Below are 19,696 nucleotides of genomic sequence, written 5' to 3'. Positions count from 1 at the left end.
ATACAAAGACATAAAGAGCATGGATGAAAAAAGATATGCCATACAAATTGTATGCCTAAAAAGGGTGGAGTATCTGCTATACTAACAGATAAAGTGGACTTCAAGGTAAAGATTGTTGCAAGAGGTAAAGAAGGACATTTCATAATGAAAAGCTGTCCAATTCATGAGAAAGACATAACAATCATAAATGTATATGCATCTAATAACAGAGCTTCCAGGTATATGAAGCAAAATTGGTCACTTTAAACAGAGCATGGACAGTGTACAATTAAGGTTGATTTTAGTGCCCCTTTATCAGCAATTAATATAATTACTGGACAAATAAATCATTGAAGAAAGAATCTCTGAACCACTCCATCAACCACCTTGATCTCATATATATTTATAGAACATCTCATCCAACAACTGCAGATTAAACATTATTTTTGAGTGAACATAGGACATTCACCAAGACAGACCACATGCTGGGCTGTAAAACAAACCTTCTTAATACACACAAAAGCTCTGAAATCGTAATGTGTATGTTCTCTGACCATAATGAAATTATGGCAGAAAGCAATAACATGTTATTTATTTATTTTTAAAGATTTTATTTTTAAGCAATCTCTGTACCCAAAGTGGGGCTCGAACTCATAACCCTGAGCCACACACTCCGAGTCAGCTAGGCACTCCAACATCTGGAAATGTTAAAATGCACTTGCAAACAGTCACTGGGCCATTGCCATTGTTCATGATATTTCAGAAGCCACTGAGTAGTCTCATGCTATGACGTGAAACATGTTTTGATGTGAACAAAAGACTAGAGACCATATGGGCAAAGTAAACAGCTTTTCTAAGCTCCATGGCAAAGCTTTAAGGTTTGGCCAAAAGAAGATCAGTGATCAGATAGTCCATCTGTTATTTATCCCCAGCATTAATGAGGTATCAGAACTTAACAATCCTTTTTTTTTTTTTTAAGGTTTATTTATTTTAGAGAGAGAAGGGAAAGAGTGAGCAAGCAAACAGGGGGATGGGCAGAGGATGAAAGAGAGGGATAATCCTCCAGCAGACTGCCCACTGAACATGGAGCCCAATTTGGGAATCAGTTCCAGGACTCTGAAACCATGACCTGAGCCAAAACACTCAACCAACTCAGCAACCCAGTCGCCCCTTAACAATCTTTTGTTACAAGCTACTTAGCCTAAATGTAATTCTCCTATGTATGCATGTACATGCAGAATTCCTCTTTCACTACTCCATTGCCCCTATGTTCCACTTTATTACTCAGAAGTCTATTTTGAGATATATTTGGGAATACTTATCTTCTAGATTCCATTGCATTTGAAAAAGCTGCTGCTTGTTACTACAGAACCTGCTGTTGTGCTTGTTGATGAGCATATTGGAAAGGAGAAAAAAATGAAATATATTTTCATTTCATTGCTCAATAAGAAGATAAAAAGAAAAAAAATCAGTTTTCAGAAGAACTATTTCTTTTCAGAAGGCATTCCCACACACTTGGGAATAAGTTCTTATTAGCTGCCAGCTCCTCCATGGCTTGATCAATGCCATATAGCTACAGGGCAGGGACATCTTCTATCCCCTTCCCTTATATCACTGAAGGATGCCAGGTCATCTTCCCTCCAGGGATAGCTTTCAGTCTCTGATCAGCCTTCAAAAAAAAAAAAAAAAAAAAATGATATCACCTGACCACCTCTTACCTTGTACCAAAGCCTGTCCTGCTTCAGTTTTAATTGTCTTCCTACCCTGTGTCTTTAGGGATGTGTGCCACGGTGGTCTGCCACTTGAAGTTCAGGTCCAGCTAGTCGATCTTAAAACTAAGCCTGCATCAGAAACACCAGAGTGCTTGTTAAGATAGATTGGAGGGTCTATCCCCCAAATTCCTGATTTAGTAGATCTGGAGTGGATTCTGACAACAGCCATTTCTAACTCCCAGATGATGCTGATGCTGTTGGTTCTGGGGGTTCCACACATAGAAAACCACAGGATTTTCCTGTTCAAAGGGAAAGAGAATGCTAAGAAATGGTCCAGTATTTACTCAACTGATTTTCTCTGGTAAGAAGTCAAAGCTATCTGGATTGAGATGTGTCAAATCCTTTCACACCTCTTAGGATATTTTAGAATTTCAGAGGAGATAGGAGTTTGAGAGAGCTAGGGAAGAAATTATAGAAATTCAAAAACTTTCCAGCTCGTCTAATTTAAGGTTCCATTCGATGGGATTGGGTTGCTTCAACATCCCAGTTACTAAGGGATCAGAAGCCATCTATCCCAGTGGTTCTTGATGTATGGTCACTGGACCAGCAGCAGGAGCAGCAGGACCTGGGGCTTGATAGAAATGCAAATCCTCAGGCCTCACCCCAGGTGTATGAGTCAGAAGCTTTGGGGCTGTTGTCCACAATCAGTAATTAACATGCCCTCCATGTTTGGATGCACACAAAAGTCTGAAAGCTAATGATCCTACCTTTTGCCTTTCTTAGATCTGTTCTAGGATGGGAACATAGACTAAGGAGCTCACAGTTGTTCAATACGGTGTTGTCAACACTCAGAATGCACTCTCACAGAGTCTGGCTAGAAAATGCAAGACTATATTTTTGCTTCTTTTGGAAACAGATAAGGGATAGTGTTTTTTTTTTTAATTTAATTTTTTAAAATTTCTTTTTTTAATTTTTAAAATTTTTTTTATTTTTAAAATTTCTTTTTATTGGAATTCAATTTGCCAACATATAGCATAACACCCAGTGCTCATCTCATCAAGTGCCCCCCCTCAGTGCCCATCACCCAGTCACCCCAACCCCCCCACCCACCTCCCCTTTCACCACCCCTTGTTCATTTCCCAGAGTTAGGAGTCTCTCATGTTCTGTCTCCCTCTCTGATATTTCCTACTCATTTTCTCTCCTTTCGATAAGGGATAGTGTTAGGATCATTTTGTAAGTTATGGGCCTATATTTTATTGGATCTGTTTTAGAAAATGACACAATCAATAATGATGCATTTCTGTAAAGTGCAATAATCCAAATTCTTACTGAGTAGCAGTCAGGCTGCGGTCCCAATGCTGAACTTTTAAAAGAAGATATAGGAAAACACTAGATGGAATTTATGATCAACCCTTTCAAAAGGAATTCTTAAGGCACATTTGCGGGTTTATTTATTCAAACATTTACTGACACCAACTTCTTGCCAAGCTATGCGTTGTGCTGTATGGCAATCAAAGATACACAGTTGAGCAAAATACAACCCATCCCCACCGTTGAAGACAGCATAGACTGCAGGAATCAGCACGGAAATGGACCTTAGTAACCATCGACCCTGGTGGTTCTCAGTAATATCCTGATACCGGGATGATCAGTTATCACCCCAAACTTGTGTGCAGACCTCGCCCAGGTGACCTACTGAGTCAGAAACTCCCTGTACTGGGGTTCAGGGAGTTGCGGCCAGCAATCCAGGTGATCCCTTTGAGTGATCTGGATGCATACTGAGCTTTGAGAACCATCAACCTACCCTAATTATAGTTTACCTTTCTTAGGTCACAGACCACTCAGAATCTGCTGCCAGCAGAGTCTTGCATATAACTTTGGGTAGTGTGAGCTGTGAAGTCCTAGTTTAAGGAATGATCTTATCCAGACCCTTATTTTACAATTAAGCAAAGTAAATACCAAGAATTAAGTGACTCGCTAATTAGTTAAACAGCTAATTAATGGCAGAATGCTGCCTCCAAGCTCAAGCCAGACAATCCCAAATTCATCTCTGTACTCCTCTGCCTACACACCAGCAAAAGCAAAATGTGGGAGGCAGAACATGTAATTGAAGCCACAGTAATCTCTGATTTAATTTTTGAAGAATTGATCTTGCCCACATAAAATGCGACTACTGCTTCAGAGAAGGCAGGCATGATTTTCTTTTTGTAATAGCTACCATGAGGAAATGTGTGCGTTCCAAAACTATCTCTGAAAAACAGATATTCTCTGTACCAAAATAACAGATATTCTCTGTACCAAAATAAAATAGTGCAACATTTTGGCTCATTAGAAAAAGAATGTTCTTGGGGCACCTGGGTGGCTCAGTTGGTTAAGGGTCTGACTCTTGATTTTGGCTCAGGTCATGATCTCAGGGTCATGAGTTTGAGCCCTGCATCAGGTTCTAAGGTGGACATGGAGTCTGCTTGAGATTCTCTCTCTCCCTTTGCCCCTCCCCACTCCCTCTCAAAAAAAAAAAAAAAAGTTCTCGTGTTTCACATGTTCTTGCTGAAAGAGCTGGGTATTATTGTTGGTAGAAAGATTGTATTTACTTAATTACATATCAGAAAGGAACTAAACAAAGGACAACAACAAAATTGGTAAAGCAAAGTTGAATGAAAGAAGGTTATAAACAAAATAACACTGTCTGCAACCACTTCGAAGACAGGCAAAATGCCTCTATGCTGTCAGAATGCAAGGTAATGATTTATGTTGAGGAAGTGAAGGTGGAGATTGGGAAAGGCACGGGGCTGGGGGGGGGAGGTGCTTCTGAGACTCTGCTAATGTTCTCTGTCTCATTTGATGGCTGATTACATTCAAGATGTGCTGTTTCTATTCAAGACATAGACTATGCATTTTTATTTATTGATCGATAAATAATTGAAAGACACAAAACCAAGATGTAGAGATTTTAGATGTGCAAAGACTAGTTCTTAAAAGGTGTTTTTCTTTTCTTTTCTTTTTTTTTTTAAAGGTGTTTTTCATGCAAGAATTGTTTTACTCACATTCATTTTACAAGAAGAGGGCCACGGCAGTGTAGAAAGCATCTATTCGGAAGGCCTTTGAAGCCCATCATCTTTCAAAAATAGAGTGGAGAGAGGTAATTGCCATTCGCTGGGAGAAAGTGAGGTCAGAGATGTTGAATCACCTCAGGTGAGGACACCACGTTGGCTCAAATCAGATGATTCTATAGCCAGACAAGACCTGAGGTGTTTCCAGACTGCTGGTTTCCTTGGCTTGTAAATGAAATATTTTACTTTTTCCTACTCCTACAGTTTTATAAATCAGATCTGCTGAATTTCAGAAGTTTAAACTTTTTTTTTTTTAGAAGTTTAAACTTTCATATCTTTAAAGGCTAACAGAGAGTTTTAAAATGTTAAAATTTTTAACTAAAATGATACTGCCTTGAACTATGCCCAATATGGGAGTAAATGCATTCAGATGTATAAATGCAAATTCAGAAAGTAAGACCACATTGTGTTAAGAATACTCAAATTATTTAATCCTAAATTCCATTTCTATTTTTCTTAATAATCATAAACAGATTTAAGTAAAAATATTTTGAATGGTTACGCTTTTAAATATTTTTCAAATATTTTTGAATGCTTTTTAAAAGCAGAGTTATAAAATGTCTCATATTGAACCATGGCTATAAATACGGCCCATCCATAATAAGAACAATTACATATATTGTAAAATCACGTTTTTGAAGAGTTATTGATGTGGTAAAAATGTTACAGAATAGTATTTAATGAAGGGTGAGACATAAAATTGATGTAGAATGGACCCATTATTTAAAGAATTAAGCAAAACTAGTATTTGTAAGAATATAAAAACATTGGAAGTATTCATCTCTGTAGCAGAAAACTATGTCATCGTTTCTTTTTAAAAGATTTTATTTATTCATGAGAGACACACAAAGAGGGAGGCAGAGACACAGGCAGAGGGAGAAGCAGGCTCCTTGCAAGGAGGCTGATGCTGGACTCGATTCTGGATCCCAGGATTACACCCTGAGCCAAAGGCAGATGCTCAACGGCTGAGCCACCCAGGCATCCCTTCCATGTTCTTTCTAAAGAAATTCAAGTATACAGAATAAAAAGGGAAAAATTCTTTTTCTTCCAGCTCTGCCCAAGACTAATACAGAAATAATTAGAAAATATCATTCCCTTTCTATGTATTTATAAAGGTATATTATATAGACACAGCTCTTCTTAATGGTGAAAATATTCTTAACCTACATTTTCTTTTAATCATATATTATGAGCAACTTTTTGAGTCTACCTCATTCCCTCATATGGCTTTATCATAATTTATTCCACTAGACAATTTAAAAATCTGTCCATTCCAGTTTCATTATTAACAGAATGATCACTGCACATGTCTGTGGGCACACCTATAGAGTGGGTTCCAGAATGGAAGTGCTGAGTCAAAGAATATGAGATTTTTAAAGTGTTAATATTTATTGTAAGTTTTAGCTCTAAAGGTCGTGATTTATTTGCACATGCTTTGATTGAGCATCTTTCCATATTGTCTGCCCATTTTAATGGACTTTTCAGTCATTTTGGATTTTTTTTCACTTTTTCATTATTTATAGATGCTCTTTATGTTGATTATTTTTATCAAAAATATTTTCATCTAATCTGTTGAAACTCTGATCCCACATATATTTGGTATTTATTACTCATGTATGAATGCTTCAATATGAAAAAACGTGTTGACATTTTATAATCAGATTTTGGGTTTTTTTTTTTTTTTTTTGTTACGCTTTTCCCATGCCTGTTATGTAGGTATTTCCTACATTTTCTTTCAGTGTTTTCATTATTTTAACATTAAATCAAGACTTGTGACTATCCAGAAACTTTTATTATTTTGTTAGTTTTAAAAATACTTAAGATGCTTTTTTCTTTTTATTTGAATATAGTTGACAAACAATATTACATTAGTTTCAGGTATACAGCATAGTGATTCAACTCAATACATTATGCCAAGCTTACAAGCGTAGCTACCATCTATCACCATACGCTATTACAATACAATTGACTGTATTCCCTATGTTGTACCTTTTATTCCGATGACTTACTCATTCCATAATTGGAAGTCTTTATCTCCCACTCCTCTCACCCATTTTGCCCATCTCCCACCCCTTGGCAACCATTTATTCTTTGTATTTATAGGTCTGTTTCTTGTTTTTGTTCATTTGTTTTGTTTTTTAGATTGCACGTATTAGTGAAATCATATGGTATTTGCCTTTGTCTGACTTATTTTATTTAGCATAATACCCTTCAACTCCATCCATGTTGTCACAAATGGCAAATATCTATATCTATGCCATATTGTCTTTATCTATTGATACAGTCCTTGCTATTTGAACATTTTCCCCCTCCATGCTTGCTTACCTTAAAATCACTACCTTAAATTGTTTGGAAAAAAATATTCTGTGCTAGAAAATGTTAAGTATTGAGTATCTTATCAGTGCTACTTTTTATAATTTAGAAAAGTGATTTTCTGGAGTCTCTAGATGTTTATTCATCTAGAAAAAGTGCTATTTAAAAAAAACACTTGCTTGAATTGTAGAGACATATTTTCATTATAATTTGACAGAAGAACATAGAGGAGAAAGAGTATTAGGTGTGGGACTCAGAAGATGGGACTTTTAGTTCTATCTTGGTCACTAACTTTAAGGCTTTGGACAACTCTGTGCCTTTCTAGCTCTGTGTGCTCACCTTTGATATAGTGAAAACAAAGTCAGGTATCCTCCAACACACTTTTTGTTGTTTCCCCAAGTTGAAGGGGAAAGTCTTTTACACATTGACATATAAAATTAAACATGATATATATGAAATAAGACATAAAAATTGACATAAAATTTTTATTACAAATTGCATGTCATTTTCAAAATTTTTACCTTTAATAAATCTATTTTTGTCAAAATATCAGATACAGATTTAACTTATTCCACTTCTGAAATATGCCATGTATCTTAATTGGCAGTCAGCACTTATCAAGTTAGATGGCCAAATTTATGTTCCAACTAAAATTTTCCATTTTTCTCAATTTAAACAAACACACTTGCATGTATTCTAGGATGTAACTACCATTTCATACTACTAATTTTTAGGTAGGGGGAAGAGGGGTAGCTAGATAATGGAGGCTTGTCATGAATTGATAGCCTGGAAGGTATCAGACCCCTCTCCCTTCAGGTTTTTGCATTTCTTTCAAACGTCTATCCTAGAAGAATAACACATTCTAGAATTGTCCCAGTACCAGCTGGTGTTCATCTCCAGGGCAGTGTACCATAATTAGATGAGGCATTAATACTTTCTTTTATAATACAGGGAAATTGTGAACAAGCAGACTACAAAAGAAATCTAGTTCGGAAGAGGGGCATCGCTCAGCAGAATTTCAAGGATAGACATACGTACAACCAGGGGTATTCTAATCACTTCAAGGTGCTGTAAAGCTCTTTCTTCCTGGCTTAGTTATTCAGTCATTATTCCTGTGTAATGAAAATGACATTCTCACATACAGAGGATTTTTTTCAAAAGGATCTATTCAAATTAATATTTCCCTATCCATTGTTGGGACAGAGAACTTGACAGTGCTCTAATGGGGAGAAAGGAATCAATCAAAGGCTGAGTGTTTAAAATACAGGAGGAAACCATCATGTTCAGATTTAGGTGTGTAGTTGTCATATGGAAAAGATTTCCTTTTCTTCCTGAGGACAAATAGATTGACTAGAAACCTGTCTTTTGATACAGGATGGTGACATGACAATGATAAAGTTCTTTATACACTTAATTTGCTGAATGTTGTTTGGCATGTATCCTCCTTGTTTCAACTCTTATACTTAGATAAAATGTCTTGGAGATAACCATTGATTGCCCCAATAGCAACAGGTGCATTCCTTAAGTTTTTCAAGAGTTAAGAAAGAACCCTGTAACAAAACTATGAGCTTTCCCAAACAGTAAGATGTTTCCACATTGTTACTATTGAGGACAAGATAATTTAAAGACAAAACTCACCTAGTTATAAATATAAACAAAGATCTGTTTACATATGTATATCAATTACCCCTCCAAACAGGGAGGAAATAGTACTGAGAAAACATGAGAAGTGTGGAACTATATATTTACATACCTAATAATTATAAAATACTATCGCTTCATGGTATTAGTGCTAATGTGCATGTATTTTGGGTTGATTTCGCCCATCTAAGTACTAATCTGGCCCGACCTTGCTTAGCTTTTGAGATCAGACAAAATTGAGTGTGTTCAGGATGGTGTATGGCTGTGGACTTTTGGGTCAATTTCTATTGCAGTATGAAGAAGAATGAAATGTACTACTTATGATGGTGAAAGAAACAGAGTTGTTTCTATAGATGACAAATGTAACCATTCACAATTTTGGTTGGAGGGAAAAAGCATAATGATGAAAGGTCATCTGTGTAAAAAGTCATGTGCACTAAAGAAAGCTCTGAGAATAGAAGCCCAGATTTTTAAAAAGCCATTTATTTTAAAAAACTGGTTTGTCAAATCACATATACGAGCAGATACACAACTACCAAAGTGGCCCTGTAATAGACACCAGTGGGGCGTTCACCACACAGTACCTGAAAAATACAGCTAAAAAAGAGGAGTCTGTTGAGTATTTAATTTCAGATACCTACTTGACTCCTTGTTGAATGGCTTTAAGTTAGCATATAGTGAGTGAGAGGTAGAGTCCCAAGTATAATAGCTGATGCCTCAGGGCTCCATTTAAAAACAAAACAAAAACAAAAACCATTTCCCCCTCGGCATGAGGGAAACCTATCCTATTTTTTTTTTTCCTTTGTGAAAACAGAAGCCAAGTTTCTCTTCTCAAATGGTTCAGCATTCCCAGTAAAAGTGTTGTGTGGTAGCCTAGGTATTGTGCTTCTTGAGCCATCTAATTTTCTTCACCTTCCGATTCAGATTCTGGGGAGAGAAGAGAGAGAAAAGTCAGGTTTTTTATTAAGAGATTCCTTAAAAAAATAAGATAAAGATTTACTTATTTATTTTTAGAGAGAGAGAGAGCAAGCACGGGGGTGGGGGAGAGAGACTCATCAAGTCAACTCCCTGCTGGGCGCAGATCCTGACCAGGGCTCCATCTCACAACCCATGAGATCATGCCCCAAGCCAAAACTAAGAGCCAGAAGCCTAACTGATTGAGCCACCCAGGCACCTGTCCTTTTAAAAAAATTTTTATTAAGTAGTGCTCGCTTAGGCATCATATATACTAAAAAAAAAAAAAAAAAATTAAATAAATTGTAGGCCAAACACGGGACTCCAACTCATGACCCTGAGTCAAATGCTCTGCCAAGTAAACCACCCAGATGCCCCCAGAGATTCCTTTAAATAAAGTCATGGAAGAGTTTCTAATCTGTCTCACACCCCAACCCCAACCTCCCAAAGAAATTTTCTTGCTACAGGCATGCATTTACTAGGGAAGAGAGTCACACGAGGGCAGTAGCAAACTGTTTTTTGCTTTTCAATGAACTTTGCCTTTCTAAAAATGTACCATACTCATACATATTATTCTTTCACTGAGTACTCCCATTGTAAGTACTAGTGAACTGGTTAAGGGGTTATAAAAACCTACATAATCCCATAATCAGTAAGGTAGTCAATTTTTCCCCCTTTCACAAAAGCCTGATGATTTATTCCATTGTCCCCCATTAGGATGGACAATTTAACAGGTTATCTTTTTTTTTAAACCATGTAGGACATTTCATTGCTTTCATTTCAGAAAGGAAGGCTAAGTTTGTAGGCAAGATGTTCGATATGGAAAATACCCTAAGGACTTTAGTTTTAGGAGAGCCAGAAAAACCTGTGGGAGAGGTAGATACCTTTAATTATAATGAGAAAGTGTCTGCTAAAATGGTTGTTAAATGGCATCATACCTTCTTCTGCGTTTTGCAGCCACTCAACGAATTTCTTCATCTGGTCAAGAAAGACACTTTTGCCTTTGGCAACGTGAGCCTCCTTGTACCATTTCAGTATTGCTTCTTCACTCAGTACATCAGCTGCAATTTCAAACCAAAGATTTCAAAGTTACTACATAAATGTCATTTTTTAAAAAATGTCCTGTTTTAAAGCAATTTTTGTCTTATAATTTAATAGAAACCAATCACTTTAAAATACTAAAAGCTCTCTTATAAAACAAACCCATATCTGAAATGTATCAAGATGAAAAGGAATCAAGCTCATTTCCATATAGCAAGCACAGTGCTGTATTTTGGGAGTTAGTTTAGCAAATACTTAAGTGATGATGATGATGATGATGATGATGATATATCCCATCAGGCATGATATATTGCAGGCTCATCTGTGAGTCACTACTGGGACTTGGAAATCTTTCCCAGTGCTAATTTGCTGGTAGGAAAGTGGGTTATTTTGTAATTTTGCAAATGAATCAGCAATTCCAGCAATTCAGAACACTCTGTGTTCTGCCAACTTCAAACACGTCTTGATTAAGCAGTAACCTCAAATGACTGGTCTTTTAAGAGGATTTACTCTCTTAGGAGAGAAAAAAAAAAGGCAAATAAAAACACATAAGTAGAATATAATAGTGCTATTAACAAACAAGTATGAAGATGAGCTATCTGGGTGTATCATAGGACCAATATACATGTTACTCAAAATTCTACATTTATTCTATCACAAAGTCATGAATTTCTTATAATATCCTAAATCACAAGAGCAATGTTTTCTTTGTACTCCATTAAGAGAAAAACAGGGACATTAGGTAGACTCTTATAGGTTTCTAGCAAAAAGCATTATCTATTAACTACTCTACCTTAAATTCTAAATCCCACAGATGTGCCATGAAACCCTCAAGTTACCACTAATTTAGACTACTTAATGTTAAGAACAGGAAGGAGAATATGAAAATAATGGTCTATGTATTTTGCCAACATTCCAATGGGTTGTCTTTTGGGATTTCAGGGTAAGAAATGAGATGGGAAGCAGATAAAAAGAATTTATTATTGTCCCCAACACCCACCCAATCCATTAGAAATGCTGATAAATCACACTAATGAGGTTTTGCAGTTAAAATATAATTTTAACTTAAAAAAACAAGCAAAATAATTTGATATTGTTTTCTTTGAAAACATCACTAATGTTTTCATAACCCAAACTGGAAGTCCTTTTCAAAATTAATTGGTTTGAATTCAGTGGAAGAGAGTGAATGGACTAAAAATGCACACAACTGATTGTAGAAAATATCAAGTTTGTTTTCCTTATTTTCATCATTAAATACACTACATTTTGCAAGGGAAGAAGAAAGTCTGGATTTACTCATTCATAAAAGCTGGGTGTAAAAATCATAATCAAGAGTCCTATAGAATTACTCTTAGCATCTCATCTTTTCGCTCCCATTCCCAGCTCCTACTCTTCTCTCACAATGATAAAAAGACTTTGGCCATTTGCCATCAAAGCCCAGTGTTTGCAGAGGTGAGGAGCAGACAGTTCATACATAGCCCAAGGACATGACTTGTTCTTGTGCAAGGCTGCTTTGCAGATTTTTCAAGAACACTTATTGACTCAAACATGGATTTTTTAGTCCTTTTTAGAGAATTTGTTTTTATGACATTTTTTAAGAGGCTTATGATTTAGATCACTCAATTTCCAAACTGTTTTGGTCATGCTTTCCTATCAGATCACTTAGCATGTAAATCTAACATATGTATTTTTTTTTTTTACAGGCAAGCACTACAGAACTATTATTATAAAATAAACAGATTTTAAAATGTAACAAACACATAGAGAAATGCTATTTTATCTCCTTACTTTAATGAACTATGTGTGATGCAATGCTCATGTTGGAAAGCTGATGGAGACTGCACTTTTTCCCTCAGGTTTTCCTTCTGAAGATTAAGAGCTCCTCCGTGCATTTTATTGCCCCACAGAGGCTGCAAGAGGCCATGTCACTATTAAAATGCTGGTCAAACAGACACTGAATCACTAGGTAAAACTTATCAGAAGCACTGTCCACAGAAAGTGAGACAAACTGCAAAGTTGAGTTCCTAGAAGAGCCTAATTTAGTAATGAATACTTGCTGCAAGACCAAATTTCTAGTACCAGGGAAGAAATAATAAAGAGGGGGCAAAAACAACTACACAGGACAGCTTAGGAAGCAAAAGCACAGACATCAAAAAGTTGAAGAAACTCAACGTTTGTTTAGTGAAAGGCCTAATCTAAAGAGGAAAGAACTTCCTGAGGTACAAAGAGATAACTTCCTCCCCTACTAAGGAAAAGTGGGGAGAGGAGTTCATTAACGCTGAAGAACAACAGTGTTTGTCGGGATCTCCCAGAAATGCCTGCTAGGAATAGAATATCAGTAAAAGTACAGTAAGAAAAACATTCTACAAGTGCATGTAGAATTCTCTCAGATTACAAAATATCTTCTTCCATTCTATCTGGCTTAATACTATGTGCCTCTAACATCCTATCTCACTTCTCATCCTCCTCTGTGTGAGTCTTATTTTAGAAATGAAATGGTGACTTTAATTCTTGGTTTTCTTCTACACTCTAAAATTTAGCATCTATTCTGTTCATCGTCTCATTCCCAGCATTTAATGGAAGATCTGCCATCTACTACGCATTCAATAAATGTATGATGCACAAATCCAACTTGATGAGAAAAACTACATATTTCTCAATTTGCAGAGTTATAATTTAAATGCTGGGTTTTCACTAGGATCAAAGAGAGAAGACTGTACAAGTGGTCTGAGAATGGCAAAGCTGTAAGAAAGATTACTTAGATATTTACGTTAAATCTCATGTCACTTGCGGGGGTGCCTGGGTGGCTCAGTGGGTTAAGTGTCCCACTCTTGGTTTTGGCTCAGGTCAGGATTTCAGGGTTGTGGGATTGAGCCCTTTGTCAGGCTCCCTGCTCAGCATGGAGTCGGCTTAAGATTCTTTCTCCCTCTCTCTCTGCCCCTCCTCCCCACTTGTGAACTCTTGTATGTGCTCTCTCCCTAAAATAAATAAATAAAATCTGGGGATCCCTGGGTGGCTCAGCGGTTTCGCGCCTGCCTTTGGCCCAGGGCGCGATCCTGGAGTCCCGGGATCGAGTCCCGCGTCGGGCTCCCGGAAGGAGCCTGTTTCTCCCTCTGCCTGTGTCTCTGCCTCTCTCTCTCTCTCTCTCATAAATAAATAAAAATAAATCTTAAAAAAAATAATAAAATAAATAAATAAATAAATAAAATCTTAAAAAATATATATTAAAAACAGAAACCCAAAACGATGTCACTTAAAACTTATGAAGTTCATTATTTTAGGGATGTCACATAGACATACAAGTCAAAAATAATTTACCTTAAGAATGCTATGGTGAGAAGGCCACTCACCTTTTTTTAGGATGAGAAAAGAAAGTTTCTTTCACAAAAATGTGCATGAGGGACAGAACTTAACCTCAGAAATATCTGCAAACCACACAATCCATGATAGAGGTACTAACAGGGTTTGAGAAGGGAGTTTTATATTTTTCAGATCTACATGCTGAGAATATGGGTACGTAGCTTTGGGACAAAAGGAAGAGAAATTATTTTAAGAGGTGACTAATGTCTGAAAATTAGTGATGGGCTTACTATCTTACTATTTTTCTTACTGCATAGAAATGTAAAAATCTAGATTTTAATACTGAAAGTGAATCTTAACTTAATGACCAATCCCTACTTTTTCTTTCATTCCAGAAGAGCACTATTATTTATAGTTTATTCACTTTCACTCCCTTGTTATTTACATGTTTGAAAAAAAAATCTTTCAATTTGGCATTCATTTAAAAATAATTAAGTTTGTCAAGGAGACAGGGCAAATCATACCCCCAAGTGTCTGTTATCCTCACATTCTAGAAACATTCTAGAAATAAAGGGAAGGTATGTGTGTATATTAACAGAGAGAGATTAAAAGTGACAGGAGAAATTATTTATTTCTATTACATTTTTAAAAACCTGCTTTAAAGCAAAATATTCCTTACAATAAATAAAGGGAATCCACATTACTACATAAAAGAAGCAAAAGAGATACTATTTGGTATTTGTTGAATGTGTGTGTGTACATGGAATTAAACAGAAGTATAATCTTGGAGCATGCATGTTCTTATAGTTCATAGAATTTGTCAGTTCTGGCATTTTGTAACTCTTTAGACCACTGGTCCTGACCAACAGTCACAGCATCACCTGGAAATGTGTTAAAATGCAAATTTGTTGGGCCTGAACTTGGACCTTCTGAACCAGAATCTCTGGGGAATCTGTTTTAATAAGCTCTCTAGGTGATTCATATGCACAGTAGCACTGGGGAAGAGAGTGCTTTAATACATACACACTATTCCTGAAGCATTTCGAGGCATATGAAATACAGAATAAGAATATCCAAGTCCTCGTAAAACAAAAAATGTACATTTCCTGGTGCACAGATGTTTGTTGGATAAAATTAGGTCGAATAAAAAACCACTATCCAAAAAAAGGTAAGAAGGTAAACACTAACTCTTAATAGTAGGGTGGAAAGATCATTCCTCGGGGATTCCATGTTTCCAAGAGGAAAAAAAAAAATCTAATTATTTCATCCAGTATAATAGCCTATCTGTATAATTTTGTGGGAAATTATGAAACTACCTAGGAAATAACACTTAGTTTTCATTCCTCAGTGATGTATTTTCGGTTTCCATTTTATGGTTTCCTGATTTCATTCACGAAAATAACTAAGCCATAATAAAACTGACGTTGACACCTTCCTGTGTTCCCTTGGGTTCGCTCATACTTTCCACAGACCTGACTTTTAACTACTTAAAACCTGACCACCTAGTTAATTAATGGCCTTAGGAAGAGCTATTGCTTTTTTTTTTTTTCTTCTTGGTATCCACTTCTCTGTTAATTTTGTAATTCCAGGTCTCTGTTTTTTTGCATGTGGAGATGAAGAATAAGAAATCACTCAAAGCATCCAGTTTTGTTGTCAATAGATGTTATAAGGAGTACAGTGGGAAAGAATGTTGACATTAATGGTTAAAATGAGAAATCTGAAAAAGAATTTTAATAGATGCCATTACTGACAGAGTAGTACGTGTATATGTGTGTGTGTGTGTGTGTGTGTGTGTGTGTGTGTGTGAAAATCAAGTTCATTAATAAAATGAAGTGCTCCTGCAGATAAGGCTCAAACAGTATGTCTCTGTTACAAAAAGATTTGGTTAGTTGGGTTAGCTTTTTTTTTAAATATAAATTCATTTTTTATTGGTGTTCAATTTGCCAACACCCAGAATAACACCCAGTGCTCATCCCGTCAAGTGCCCACCTCAGTGCCCATCACCCAGTCACCCCCACCACCCCCCGCCCACCTCCCCTTCCACCACCCCCAGTTCGCTTCAGTTGGGTTAGCTCTTAAGTGACAAGAAAGTAAACTGTGTGCTTAGGCTAGTAGTTTACAAACAGTTTGCTTTTCTGTAGGGGATAATCCTGGCCACTCACAAAGCAAATGTGAAACCTGTCTCAGAGGTCTCTCTCTACCAGCTTACAGTGAAGTGAGCAATGGTTAGTGTGGACAGAGTGGCCACGGGCTGGGTGTGCACGGTTTCTCTTTCTTGGCTACTGGGTACCGCAGGTGGGTAGCCATATGACCCTCAGGTTGGGTTCTGATGGGTCACCTTGGGCATCCTCTAAGCCCTAGTTTTAGGACGTCAATATCTCCTGACACCATGTCCAAGAGGACCTAATTCAGATCTGGCCAGAGAAACACACCAAGTACTGAACTTCAAATGGGACGTGTAAGCACATACTCCTACTGATATAAAAATTGTGCTGAATACCCTCATGCTGAGAAAGTAAAATATTACCCAAACACTTGTAGCCAAGATATGTGCATCGAAGAATCTGGATAATTAGAACTCTGTGAAATGCTATTTTAAAAATAGCTATTAATCAATAATATAAAATTCTTACACTCCACATGTCCAAATTATCATTCAAAATAGACAAATTTAAAAACGCATAGAAAGGAAAAGAAACATTTAGTTGATGTTAATCATTTTATAATGTTCAAAGTGTATCATTTCTTAAGTGCTCCTTCTTCCCCCCATAAAACTATGTGAACTCAGACCAAAGAATAGCCCAGGATCATTTTTTGTATACTACAGGTATAGAAAATGAGATCAGTTAACATTCTAATAGTGTTCACTTATTAAAGGCAGTGCTAGTTGTCATGACAACTTAATCCTTCCAAATACAATGAAAAGACAGTAAAGTGTAAATTCTAAAAATAATCATTTCCATGAAGAACAGGAGAATGGCTGGACCAGATAATTAAAATACAAAGTAAAAAGCTAATTATTTCAGTAATTTTAGTCAGCTTTTTAGCATCTGAGCAGGTCTGAATATACTACAGGCAGCCCTCAGTAGTCACTGTTATTAGAGCTAATCCTTAAAATTCAAAAGCAGACCTCATTACTTTTTGTTAGTACAGTCTTTTTCACCATCCCTCCCCACCCAAAATAATAACCAGTTTATCATCAGCCTTCTGGCAATGGGCCCAGGGGCCTAATCATGCCTATATGGCATTTGCACTTTCTCTTTTCACATAATATGGTTGCCTCACTAAAACTTGCAAAAATTAGCATGAACCCCATTTCCCCCTTTGCCTCCCCCAACCCTGTGCTGGGCCTCAAAGAGCTTCAACAAAACATGGAAACGTTGTAGAGTAACATGGACAGATACCTTTATAAAAGAGAACCACGATCTTCTGAAAAGCTTTCATGAAATGGATGTTGTCGTAACAGTATTCTTGAACCTTCTGGAGGAGGATCAGTTCTGACTGGCCCTGGGAACTAAACACAGCCAGCAGTGGAGCATATTGCTGGAACAGAAGTGGGGAATAAGACCAACCATTAATTTTCATGGGAAGTACAGGGCCAACAATACTTGAATCACAGCTGGAATCTGGGGGATTTGCTTAGAAAGCATTTATTTTTAGGATTATAACAGTGTCCAATCAGAATTTATCTTTTATCTTAGCGTCATATCAGATTTCTTCACAGCACCCACTAAAAGAAGAAGAGATCAAATATGAAATTCTGACTTTATTAAAGGCCATGTACTACGTCATCTACTGGGCACTATAAAAAGAAAATAGAGTGAGGTCTTGGAGTGGCCACATTCGGTATTGGTGGAGTGTGGAGTTTTCTTTTCCATACATCCCGGACCCCCCTCACAGGTCATCTTTGTGGTTTTGTTCATTTTGTTCATATTGCTCCTTTGTCCCAATTGTCCCTGGTTTCCGGTCCCTGATGTATAGCCACCGTTTTTTCTTAAGACCTAACTAACCCCATTCACAAATTTCCTCCAAGGAGCCCTCCCGGATCAAGTTAACCTGCAGATTTTACTCACTGCTCTGTTCTAAACCCTGAGAGTTCTTTAATTTACATTCTACCTAATTTCTACTAGGTAGTTTTTGACTTACTAGTTCAAATGTAAACTCTGAAGGAAGGATCTAAGTCTTTCACTCATCTTAATATAGGTTTATAGGGAGTAAACAAGCAAAAACATGTATCCATGAAAAAAACATGCAATTTACACAATGAATTGACTTCCGACCAATCAGACACTTCTCAAATTCTAATGCCAATCAGTAGTCTACTTAAAATTACCAAGAATTTTTGTCATGTAGAAAGAAAAAAAACAAAAACAAAAACAAAACAATAGGCCATATTTTTCTTTAAATACTGAATATGATTATTCTGTGAATTTTCTGACATTTCTGACATTATTTTTTTAAGGTTATTTATTTATTTATTTGAGATCAAGAGAGCATAAGCAGGAGGAGGGGCAGAGGGAGAGGAAGAAGGAAACTCCCCACTAAACAGGAAGCCCGACACGGAGCTTGATCCCAAGACTCTGGGGTCATGACCTGAGCCAAAGGCAGACGCTTAACTAATGGAGCCACCAAGGTGCCCCCGACATTGTGTTTAGTAAGAATTTACTCTTTGATATTTCATAGGCCCTTACCTCTGAGACATTTTAGATAATGGCAAATTTGAAATCAAAACAAAACAAAATAAACCCACAACAACAACAGAATCAAAGAAAAAAAATGGACATCTATCTTTGGCCTAAACCTGGGTGAAGTGCAGTTAGAACCCATGTGTCAAATGTAGAGTTGACAGCTGCCATAGGTCTACAGCCACGACTGTGCCCTCTTGAGTCTGTACCTTCAGGTGCTTAAGGGCCTGCTCCGCAACCAGTTCTTCCTTCTTGTTCCATTCAACAGCATTCATTATACAGGTCCACAGAAGTCCAATCACTGCTGTCTCTGGAAGATCATTCCTCTTCATTTCTTCTTTGACGTAGAGCACCACCTACATTTCAGGGAGGAAGGGGTCAAAGAGGAACAGGCAGATAGGAGGCTCCCTCTCACTGTGCCTGGTCAGTAAAAGGTTTTGGGTGGATAAATATTCTGCTCAGTCCCTCTTTTCCTGGGACATATTCTCAGAGGACAAGAGGGAGGAAAAACACAATGATGTGTTCTCGAAGCAGATTTATTTTTAGTCCAAAAATTAATAGGCTCAGCTCTGGCCAGGAGTTGCTGGGTAGTAAGAAATAAGAGGGAATCTTTGTTCCTTAGGAGTTAATTCTTTTACATGCAGCAACCCCCCTTGGGTCCGGCAGAGCAGATTACGTGGGCCAATTTGATTCTCTCATGGGGTTTCAAACAAGGGGATGGAGCCGGGACTCTTTTCCTCCGATCCTCAACTCTCAACTTTAAACCCGTTGATGAATGATGTCTTGGGTTTGTGCAAGTCCATTCACTATAATTTATTCCTTAATGATTATTTCTGATGACCCTGATTCCCCATGTGAATAAACTGTAAAGTGCAGAGGCAATTTTTTTAATATGATACATATTAATCCAACAACAACAGACAGGTTATTTTCTCCCTTAGAATCATGTTTAAATATGCAA

The 19,696-nt window shown here is 37.0% G+C and overlaps 1 protein-coding gene across 3 annotated transcripts in view; it reads right to left on the bottom strand.

Annotated features, from left to right (window-relative positions):
• Positions 1–9,217: 9,217 nt before the first annotated feature.
• BZW2 (basic leucine zipper and W2 domains 2) overlaps positions 9,218–19,696 on the bottom strand; it is a 63,094-nt gene continuing 52,615 nt past the window's right edge. For all 3 annotated transcript variants that reach the window (XM_038557011.1, XM_038557009.1, XM_038557010.1), the window contains 4 exons: positions 18,945–19,091; positions 17,455–17,593; positions 10,648–10,770; positions 9,218–9,682 (listed from right to left, as the gene is read on the bottom strand). In XM_038557011.1, the coding sequence (XP_038412939.1) occupies positions 9,654–9,682; positions 10,648–10,770; positions 17,455–17,593; positions 18,945–19,091 (438 nt within the window). In that variant the 3' untranslated portion in view covers positions 9,218–9,653. The remainder of the gene's footprint in view (positions 9,683–10,647; positions 10,771–17,454; positions 17,594–18,944; positions 19,092–19,696) is intronic.

The sequence above is a fragment of the Canis lupus genome, chromosome 14 (genome assembly GCF_011100685.1).
Source record: "Canis lupus familiaris isolate Mischka breed German Shepherd chromosome 14, alternate assembly UU_Cfam_GSD_1.0, whole genome shotgun sequence".
Lineage (NCBI taxonomy): Eukaryota > Metazoa > Chordata > Mammalia > Carnivora > Canidae > Canis > Canis lupus.
Note: the sequence above shows the minus strand (reverse complement) of the source record. Positions and strands in the feature narration are given on the sequence as shown.